The following is an 11,226-nucleotide window of genomic DNA, read 5'->3' on the forward strand; positions in this document are numbered from 1 at the left end:
CTCTCGAGGCGCTACTCTTGAGGCGGGCTTCATAGAAATACCGCTTCCGATTAATTTTTGCCGTAATCACTGGCCTGATATATACTCCGTGCGGGAAAATGCACGTGACAGGGCGCAACAAAGGCAATTGAGTTTTTTTTTCTTTTTACGTCGAGGCATTCTGTGAGACATTTAAGGATCCCCAGGCACAGGCCAGAAGGCTGCCAAGCCGCCGATCGAGCTGCTGCAAAGGGTGTCTACCGGGCCGATATTGTTTGAAACGAGTCTCGAGTAAGCTCTAAGATCAAGCTCTACCCCAGACTGCTAAATTTAGCGCCATGCTCGTGGGGTCACCGTGCGACGCCAACTTTATCGCTTCCTGCTTACTTGTTGTGGAATAGTGATCGACGATTTCTCCTCCGGCAATCCGGCTTTTCGCAGCGAGAATCGCCGGAGAGATACGGCTTAGGGGTGACACGGTCGTGTCTAGCGCTCTCCGTGATGTGACGCCCCCCTCATCTTATCGACGATGGCGATGGTACTTAAGTGACGTCGTGCAGCCTCCTGCGAGGGAGGCAGATATGGAAGCCAGCAGAACTTTGCACAATGGGTACTCTATCAGCTGTCACGGCGGTGCTGGCATTGCTTGCTCCGGCAAGCCTTGCTGCCTCGCCTGCCATCGTCTCGTCCCCCGGTGACACGGCCATCATCCCAGGATGGAGCATGCAATCCGTCCTCCACGCGCCCTCGAACCTCACGGCCCTGTCGCAGCCCGGCGCGGACGTTTCGTCATGGTATCGCGTGGGCTCGCGTGCCACCGCAATGGGAGGCCTCATCGAGGCCGGCGTCTACAACGACTCGCAGCTCTTCTTCTCCGACAACCTCAACAAGGTCGTCGATCGCACAGTGTTCAACACGCCCTGGCTGTACAGAGAGGAATTCACCGTCAATGTGCCACCGGGCCAGCATATCTTCCTGATCATCCACGGCATCACGTCCAAAGCGGACATCTACATTAATGGCTTCCAGATTGCAGACAGCTCCTTCCAGGAAGGCTCCTACGGAGGGCACAAGTACGAAATCACCAACTACCTGCGTTCTGGCCCGAATTGCCTTCTGATCCAGGCGTACCCGACCAACTATCTGCGGGACTTTGCCATGGGCTTCGTTGACTGGAATCCCTATCCCCCGGACAACGGCACCGGAGTCTGGCGCGACGTCCAAATCTCTCAGACAGGGCCCATAGCTCTCGCACCGTTGCGCGTGGTGACTGACTACACCCCTGGCGCGACCACAGTAGCCATCACTGTGAAGACAAACGCCACGAACCTCGAGAGCAACGCCGTGAACGGGACGATCCAGGGCCTCATTCGCTCGGACGATGGCTCACAGACTATTCCCCTGTCGCAGTCGTTCAGTCTGCAGGCCCGTGAAGAGAAGACCATCGCCATTACCGTCCAAGTCGACAATCCCAGGATCTGGTGGCCAGCATTGTGGGGAGAGCAGCCTCTCTATTCTGTCAGCCTCAATGCCTCCGTCGCGGGATTGGTGTCGGATGTTGCCAGTCCCAGAAACTTTGGCATCCACCAGATCACATCGCACCTCAATTCGCACAACGACACGGCCTTTACTGTCAACGGACTTCCCTTCCTTGTGCTCGGAGGAGGCTACTCGCCCGATATGTTCATGCGGTGGGACGAAGACCGCGTCCAGAAGCAGTTCCAGTACATGCTGGACATGGGACTCAACACCCTTCGGCTGGAGGGCAAGCAAGAGCACCCGGAACTCTTCGACCTGGCCGACCGCATGGGGTTGATGGTAATGGCCGGCTGGGAATGCTGTGACAAATGGGAGGGGTGGACTGTACGTTCCAGTTTATCCTCGAGATGAGACCTTTTGCTGACTTGGTTCTCTCTAGTACAATGACGAAGCCGACGGCGTCAAATGGGACGATCATGACTACTGGATCGCCAACTACTCCATGCTGCACGAAGCGGCCATGATGCAGACGCACCCCAGTGTGCTCGCCTTCCTGGTCGGTTCGGACTTCTGGCCTGACGACCGGGCGGCACAGATCTACGTCGACGCGCTCCACACCTGGGACTGGCCCAACCCGATCATCGCATCCGCCGCAGAACGCGGATATCCCAAGATCCTGGGATTGTCGGGAATGAAGATGGCTGGCCCGTACGACTGGGTGCCGCCCAACTACTGGTACGGGGGCAAGGAGGGCGCTGCGTTTGGCTTTGGGTCCGAACTGGGTGCGGGCGTCGGCACGCCGGAGATCAGGAGCCTGAGGAAGTTCCTGTCGGAGCAGGATCTGACGGATCTGTGGACGCAGCCGGGCAAGGGCCTGTTCCACATGTCCAGCAGCGACTCGCAATTCTACAACCGCTCCATCTACGACGCTGCCTTGTACGCACGGTATGGAGCGCCCACGAGTCTGGATGACTACCTGCTCAAGGCGCAGATCATGGACTACGAGGCCACCCGGGCTGAATTCGAAGGATTCGCGGCGCTGCAGAATGCAGAGCGGCCGGCCACTGGAGCGTAAGCGATCTAACCTTTTTTTTACAAACATTTACGGCGCAGGAACTAATCCCTTGCAGGATCTACTGGATGCTGAACGGCGCCTGGCCGAACCTTCATTGGCAGCTGTTCGACTACTACTTCAGCCCGGCGGGATCGTACTTTGGAACCAAGATGGGCGCTCGTCCGGAGCATGTCGCATACGACTATGAGGCGCATAACGTCTACCTGATCAACCGTCACAACGCGCTGGCTGCGAACGACCAGGGCACGCGCACGGTCTCGATTGATCTGATCGACACGACGGGCAAGCCTTTGTCACGGCAGAACATCACGGCTCAGACGAAGCCCAACTCGTCGCAGGGGGTGGCCACGGTCTCCGGCATCAACAAGATCAAAGACGTTGCCTTCTTGAGGCTCGTCCTGCAGGACCCTGCGTCGAAGACGGTGCTCAGCCGCAACGTGTACTGGCTCTCTGCGAAGAAAGACACCCTCGAGTGGAACGAAACCACCTGGTGGTACACGCCCACGACGTCGTACGCGGACTACACCGCGCTCAACAAGCTGGCCAATGCCACCGTCACGGCGAGTGTGCAACCCGCACCGAACAGCAAAGCAGGAACCACCAGCCTGTCCGTCGCGCTTGAGAACAAGTCCGACGTGCCGGCCTTCTTCATCCGGCTGGTCCTGACGGACGCGCAGACGCAGGACGCCATCACCCCGGTGTACTGGTCCGACAACTATGTGACGCTGTTTCCGCAGGAGAGTCTCACTCTGACGGTGGAGTTTAACTCGACTGCTAGCAGTCCGGCGGTTGAAATCTCCGGCCGCAACATTCCGACGAGCTTGATCAAGTGATTGACCAGATGTTGACCGTGTATATGTAGCTAGTACTATTTGTATATCAGTAGTCATTGGATTAGTGTACTTTAGTGTCAATTCAGATTGTTTCCGTTTCATGGAAGTAGCACTCCGTAGGTTTCTTGTTTCGATACTGCATTAACTTTACGCATGCACTCTAGGCCAGTAGAATCGTCAGTGTTTCACTGTCTATCTCATTCTTCTCCGATTTTGCTGGATAAAGAATTCAATTCCCTCCCGTGACCAAGTCTGACAAGAAATCTGCACGAGACGAGATGCGCTTAGGCAATCGACCAGTCAAGCAATGAGATCGGGGAACGTGGACCCAGGCAAGAAATACCTGATGACAAACCTGAAAAAGCCAATTCGTCCGTCTGACAGAGTACGGAGTACGAATACGGAGTATCCGTACATCTACCTCTATACCTACTCCTGGGCGGTTTGGCTTGTGCACTTTGCCCCCTTTAAATCATCATCATCATCTCTTTCCTTCTACATCACTATTGTCATTTCTTCTCGAGTCCGCTTTCCATTATTTTCCTTTTTTCCCCTGTATATCCTCTGGATGCTTTGACGTCATTCCGAGAAGTCTCCGGGATGCCGAGGTCGGCCCGTCCGGCTGAGTCAGCAGCGCATCCGATACCGGATCCGGCTATTGTCGGCAGCTGTATATCAACATCGATATAAAAGCAGGACTGCAGTTGCGATGGACCAGAGGAAATAACAGAAAAGACAGGTGAAGTGATCCTGTCGATTCGTCTATCTATTTTTTCATCTGTCTTTTTTTTTTCTTATTTTACAGGGAGGCGGTTATATTGTAATCCTGTCTGTTGAGGCTTCAACTCTGATACGGATATCTATATATCTTCACCAAAATCTACCTACCATGGCAAATAGCACAACCAAACCCGTGTCAGCAGCAACGCTGCTTCGACAGAAGCTGGAATCAGGATCCTTCATCCTTGCTCCGGGTGTGTATGATGGTTTCTCGGCCCGAATTGCCCTGTCTGTCGGGTTTGATGCGCTGTATATGGTATGTACTGTACCGTAATCCGCAGAGTGATACGCTTACTAGACAGTTATCATTCTTGGATGGATTTTTTTTTTAAAATGGAATTATGTCCGGCAATTCTTCTATTGTATAAGAATCTTTCGTATAACATGCTGACTGTTTCAGACCGGCGCAGGAACCACCGCCTCCATGCACGGCCAGGCCGACCTGGGCATCGCAACGCTGAACGACATGCGCGCCAACGCCGAGATGATCGCCAACCTGTCGCCGTCAGTCCCGCTCATCGCCGACGCAGACACGGGCTACGGCGGCCCCATCATGGTCGCCCGCACGACCGAGCAGTACGCCCGCTCCGGCGTCGCGGCGTTCCACATCGAGGACCAGGTCCAGACCAAGCGCTGCGGCCATCTCGGCGGCAAGATCCTCGTCGACACGCCCACCTTCGTCAGCCGCATCCGCGCCGCCGTCCAGGCCCGCCAGCGCATCGGCAGCGACATCGTCGTCATCGCCCGCACCGACGCCCTGCAGAAGTACGGCTACGACGAGAGTCTGGCCCGGCTGCGTGCCGCGCGCGACGCCGGCGCCGACGTCGGCTTCCTCGAGGGCGTCAGGTCCAAGGAGGAGGCGCGCCGCATCATCAAGGACCTCGCGCCGTGGCCCATGCTGCTGAACATGGTCGAGCACGGCGCCACGCCCACCATCTCCGCCGCCGAGGCCCAGGAGATGGGCTTCAAGATCATGATCGTCCCGTTCGCCGCGCTGGCGCCCGCCTACACTGCCATCAAGCAGGGCCTGGAGCGGCTGAAGCAGACCGGTCTGCCCGGCACGGGGTCCGAATTGACGCCGCAGGCTCTGTTCCGCGTCTGCGGTCTGGACGAGAGTGTCCGTATTGACGAGGCGGCTGGAGGGTCGAATTTCGAGGGAGGTGTCGACCTGCCGAAGTAGGGCAGAGTACGCTGTCTGCAGACAGGACAAGTCCGGCATGAAACTAAGAACCACATGGATTTTCTGGGGGATTAAGCCATGAAGATATTGATTTAAGAAAAGCACGGCAAGTCACCAGAAATGAGATTACAGGGCTCGAAGACCAGTTGATTATGTAAATACATGCATGCATTATGTATACAGAACTCGACATGAAAGGTTCTATGTACATACATAAACATACATACTTGTTATGGAATATACAAGAATAACAGTACTAACATTGATAAGATCTAGAGAGAGCCCGGTATGCTTTTATCTATTCCTAGTTCTTCCTTCTTTTCCTTCCTTAGTTCTGGCTGTTGGTCACAAAAGTCCCTCCTGGACTGCTTCCTCGAGGAATTCCCCGCCATCGAATTCAGATGACGACCGTTGCTGTAGCTCGTCTGCTCGGCTGGAAGGTTGGGATAGGGTCTGGCTTGCCCTCTGGGTGGCCCAGCACACTTTGTCGCTCTCTTTGAGGGCTAGACAGCACTGGATACCATCCTGCACGAGGCCGATGCACTATGGGCGGTGGATGCAGAGATCTATAATCACATGCCCATGAATTGAGCATGCGACAGAGCCAGGGCAACCTTTGCAGGAGTTGTTAATCTGAATACTTTCCGCGACAAGGTGGCCTGGATTCAAGCATCAACACACATCACAGAGGTGCGAGATGTGTAGTGTAGGCTGGTCAACACCAGTAGCGACGACGGAGACAATGTGTATGAGAAATGCGGTCCGGGTTGAGCGGCCCTGCCGACCCATGTTGCGGTTCTTCTTCGTGTACATACATTACACCTGGCCGTATCCGTCGGGTTTTAGATATCTCTAATACAGCCAGCAGCCGGTCGCTGGGTGGTCAGGTACAGCGCTGGTGACGATGTTGGTGTCGTTGGGCCTGAAATCGGCGAAGTAGCTCTGGGACGTCTTCCTGGAGCTGACTGCTGGGTTGATCTCACAGCTCCCCTCGAACTTGTATGTAGGTAGCTAGTTGATATCGAGGCCGTCTCAATTTCTTTGCGGATATGGTGGTATCTAGGTATGTACCATCTGTCTGTCTGTGGCTTAATTAGTACTAAAGAAACTGACCTGGAACGAAATGTCGCAGATTGGAAGCTTACAAACAGTTCCCCCGATGGTATTCCCGGTGCGTTTCCACTCATGAGAGCGAATCTTTTCTCGGAGAAAGAAAAGGCAATGTACATACTGTACGTCCTCTTTTGATTGTACCGTAACACACCATCACGCCATGTTTGTAAAATTTGACATATCTACCAACACAGAGAATCTCGTCTCCTCCCCTCCAATATCCAACCCGGGCGTAAAGGTAGTCGCCCAATTGTATGGCCCCATCTGTCTGTCCATGTTTGGAGCTTTTTCGGCCATCATGGTCAGACCCTTTGCACTGGACAATGAGGAATAGCCGTTGCCTGGGCATAGGCCACTGCTTGCGACCAGTATGTTGAACAATCCGTTTCAGCTCAGACTCAGCAAAACGGAGAATGTATGTACCCAGGAACGAGGAAGTCTCCTGCAGGCACGTAATGACAACATAGCCCCGCGTAGTTGCAATGCTGCCGCAACATAAAACTGCTGGATCGGCAGAGTGCACCAGATAATACATTTATTCGTTCCGATCGACGCAGCATCGTCTGCTTCCATCCTCTGTAGGCAGCCTGCCAGCCGGCATCATTTTCTTCCTTATCCAGGTGCTCGAGCCACGTCTCCATCCCTGAGCAGTGTAAGATGTTTGCGGAGGCATATCGTTTAACCACAGTATCGCATTTGTCGAGATCTTTCCATTGGAAGGTTTTGCACTTCAGGCTAGACAGGCACAGTGATCCCGCTCCATCAATTCGTGCTTCGTATTGTTCCAAGACAGTGTTACGACCGTACCACGGGGTCAAGTGGCGCGAATGGCTGGGGAGGAGGGCAATAGCGTACCGGTCGTTTTGGCGGACTTGTTCCGTAACCAGATTTCATATCGAGCTTCGGATTCTGGACGTAGATGTTGTGGTACTCCGGAAAACCAAATGTCGGCTCACTCTGTGTTGCCCTGAGAATCGTGTCCATGTTTGTCCGTAAATCTTTCGACAGCAATTTGGCATTGAACTGCCGATGGGTCATGCCAGGCCTCTCATCAGCCGAAGATTCGGATTTGATAATAGTCAAGTCCGGGATGAGGAAGAACCATAACCAGGAGGTCATTGCAAGAACATTATGCAGATCGCGCGTATTCCAGCGCATCCGTTCGGTGTCCTTATCTTGGTACATGAGCCGCCGCCTCAGATGGGAATACCATCGATTGTGCGAGTCACCCTCAAAAGGATAGTTATCAAATATTCAGTTAAAGGCGCGATGCGTCAACTGAAGGTTGCAGTGGGTTCGTTGTCCAAGACGTGGAAGGATTGAAGCCTTGTTCACATGGAAAAACCATAGCTAGTTTTCATGTGAAGGAGCAGTCTGAACTTCTTCATATTTCCTTTCAATCTTCACGTCTCCCTGTCCTCGTATATGAGTCCACTGCAGATATGAGCGTACCACGGCAGGAATGGCCGGCCTAGAGGCGTGTCCATCTCGGAGTGCGGAGACATGGAGATTGCATAGAGGGGACATGAGTCGGTCGAAGGAAAGTCACCAAATAGACAGACTTTGTGCAGAGGATCTTCGTCGTCTTGCATGGCCGCATATTCCTGTTCGGCTACCTCCTTTTGAGCTACAGCTTTGTATGCCGTCGCAGAAGCAGACCGCTGGGATCATCATTGTTAGCACTGTGTCGTCCTGCTTCTGCGACGGCACAAACAGGGCCTATAGTCAATGTCAGATGCAGACGATATACGGCACCACTGATTGTTTTGTTATAGCAACCAGAAAGAAGCAATGTCGTTTCCGAAGGCGTAGCAACAATCTCGCGGTGAGCCTCTCATTGTCTGGAAGGGATGTTTCTTGCGCTTTTGATGTGTGCAGATGAGTTGGCAGACACAGCTCTGGGTTGTGTTGAATTGCGCAGTGTTAGGTATCAAGCCGTCGAGGGTCCTTTTCTTCCAGGTGTCATACGACGAGAATACAATAGTGGTATCAGTGGTATCGGAGGAAATGTGACGTCCATGGTATTCAAGTGTTTATCTAGATCAGGAGACAGTTAGTCTGATGCCATACTCAGGGCTGGGGCAAAACTCACGATCTCAGCATAGTGGTTAAAGAAGACCATGCCTAACTAGTTACTGTGCTGTGCTTTAATCACCACAGAACATTCTGTATAGGCGAATGAGTGATCTTCGCTGGATTAACTCCTAGAAACTTTCCAATAATTCAAGTTGGAAATCGTTAGGAGTCAGTTCTGTGATGTAGGATTCGAGCTCCTTTGCGGATCCTGCTGCGATACCTTCTGTCCATGAGGCATTCTTTCTCATTTGGCGACAGCTGCATTTGGCTGGCCCGCATCCAGGGAACGACGGACGTAAGGATCGGTATGCGCGATGAGTCGCATCGAGAATCCAATGATAGTCAGGACAGTGGCTAAAATTGTGAAGTACTCCCTGGCCAATTCTGGAGTCCCGGACCAAGAGCTCCGTGGAGTGTTAACATGGAATTGCACATAATTTGGCAAGATAAAGAGATGCATAGCAATAACAGCACGAGCGCAAGTCTCGTGACTGAGGGAAATGACTGCCTCTCCCTTCCAGTATTGTATCGCACATGGTGAGCTATAACAAGCTTCGACTAGGAAGCTGGTGTGCTCTTTCTAGGATTTGTTGACAGCGAGAGGACCGGCTTCTCCGACCCAGTAACGGGCAAAATAGATGCCCAAGAAGATCAAAACGATCCCAGTTGCTCCCGCGATAATCACCCCGACACTGTCCAACCCGGGGCAGGGTCTGTGTCTTTGAGAACGAACTCTTGATCTGGGAGCAAGGAGAGAGTCTCTAGAATAGTTTGGAACTTCATTTTTGCGTTCTCTGTCCACTGACGGACCTGGTTATCGATGACTTTCTTTTCGTCCTGCTGACTGGGCGCTCCCTAAGGTTGTTCCATCAGGAGCTTGAAGTTCTTCATAGCCTGTTCAGCTTTCGAATCGTCGCTCTCAAAACGGATAACTAATGAAATTGGCGTATAGCCCCGCGCGCCGACTGGCGGTTCATAAAGACGTGCTTCCAATTCGTCTTTACTGATTGTAGTTGAGGCGAACGGATAAAGCTTGCAGTTGATTGTTGTATAAAAAACCTTGGTTTGTGTCTGAGAGCGTCCATGACATCCACTTGGCATGCGCCACAACCGGCTGAACGGTCTCCTGTTGAGATGGATGATCATCCACTGTGACCTTTTTGGCAGTCAAATAGGACATGTCCGTGTGGGATGACTTAGGCAGTGTCCATGACTATCGCTCGCAATTCAACCACGGCCAGAGTTTCGAGCGGGATGTTGCGACATCAGCCTGGGTTCTTGCAATGGCATCGGTGCTGTTGAGGAACTCGAGGTAAGACTGGTCATATGACGCGAATGTCAGGTAGATCTGGTGGCGATCCTAGGAGATAAAGAGATGCATCGGCGTCAATATTTACATCATTGATGACGTTGCTGTTTCCAACTGCCGGTCCACCATCGAGCCGGCCGTTTTAAGAGATCTCGTTGACCATGCGTGACAATGATGGACGCATCCGGTGTTAGAAGGCAATAGAGACATCCATGAGGCCTGCCACCACCAACCCAAACTTCTCCTTGTGACGGCCCGTAGTTGCTTCCGTAAAGGAGGTCGGCTATCATCTTCCGGGTGAATCGCGACGATTGCAGTTGCTCGACAATGGCCACGGTTCTTGCTTTGGGGTTTTGGCTTCTTCATCCAGCACAATTAGGGTCGTTTCTCCTCATATACGCTGGTATCTGCTTTGAGACTGGTACAGAATTGTCCCATATCATGCAGACATCCGGTTGGTCATTTCCTGTGTGCTAGCAGTCCTGGCTGAGCCGTCACTGAGACACCATTGCATCAATCTTGTGAGCAATATTGTTGGCTATGTTGTTTGAGCGCCAGTGAAAAGGATCCGGTGCAGTGGCTCTGTTGGGTTACATCGAGGGAGTGTCAATAAGCGCGCCCAGCTTGTCTTCGCTGCAGATGGCGCATGGCAGTCGATGCCTTCCATTGCAGCGTTAAGGTGGAAGCTGTCTAGGACCTGCTCGACACGATAACGGGGATTGTAGCATCAAGGTCGACTTTGTCTGCGCTAACCAAGTTCCAGCAAGAAGTGTCATTAGTATCAATGAATCCAACCGACCATCTCAGCTGATTCCTGCATCTTCACCGTCTTTAAGCCGTCCAGTTTCGCAAGCAGGACTTTTTGACTTTGCTGAAGGTCTTGGAAGAGATATTCCATCGTTCGTCATGCTACATTGCTCCGACATCGCGACATCAATGTGTGCATGTTTTTGCAAAATCGCTGGTTGGAACCAGTACAGTTCACCGCGTACGAACTCAGTGCCGACGCTGGTAGTCATCCATGTATCTTGCCAGTTGCCCTATTAAATCGGTAAACCTTAATCCTTCAAATCAAGTACCATCGGACGACAGGTTACATACTGAGCATTCGGATAGGAACTTCCCATGCGATTGGTCTTGATTCTTCTGAAAGGTCCATGGTACATTCACCTGCGCGTTTACTTGGAGTGTCGGGATCGGCAGCCTGTCGGATCCGGTTCAACAGCACGATGGGTGGCGACCGTCGAAGTGACTGCAGTGGGAATCGAAAACGCGGTAAAAATGGGAACTCCAGGATCCGTCGTGAATCCTATGTGGTGGAGGACCCTGCTTTTAGGGACATTTCCTTCCTCAAAGTAGCGCTAGGAGAAAGGAAGCAGGGAAACAGCCAAGCGGAATATCC

General features: G+C 52.7%; 2 protein-coding genes across 2 annotated transcripts; both read left to right on the plus strand.

The window, feature by feature from the left end:
• Positions 1–585: 585 nt before the first annotated feature.
• Positions 586–3,366, plus strand: T310_2481 (mannosidase; the record flags this gene model as incomplete). Its single annotated transcript, XM_013474670.1, has 3 exons — positions 586–1,842; positions 1,898–2,529; positions 2,589–3,366. 3 exons carry the CDS (start codon positions 586–588, stop codon positions 3,364–3,366), a joined length of 2,667 nt encoding a protein of 888 aa, XP_013330124.1.
• Positions 3,367–4,255: 889 nt separating this feature from the next.
• On the plus strand, positions 4,256–5,326 carry T310_2482 (Methylisocitrate lyase; the record flags this gene model as incomplete). The annotated part of the gene is made up of 2 exons (XM_013474671.1): positions 4,256–4,402; positions 4,547–5,326. 2 exons carry the CDS (start codon positions 4,256–4,258, stop codon positions 5,324–5,326), a joined length of 927 nt encoding a protein of 308 aa, XP_013330125.1.
• Positions 5,327–11,226: the final 5,900 nt, after the last annotated feature.

The sequence above is a fragment of the Rasamsonia emersonii genome, assembly GCF_000968595.1.
Source record: "Rasamsonia emersonii CBS 393.64 chromosome Unknown ctg1118621760030, whole genome shotgun sequence".
Classification (NCBI taxonomy): domain Eukaryota; kingdom Fungi; phylum Ascomycota; class Eurotiomycetes; order Eurotiales; family Trichocomaceae; genus Rasamsonia; species Rasamsonia emersonii.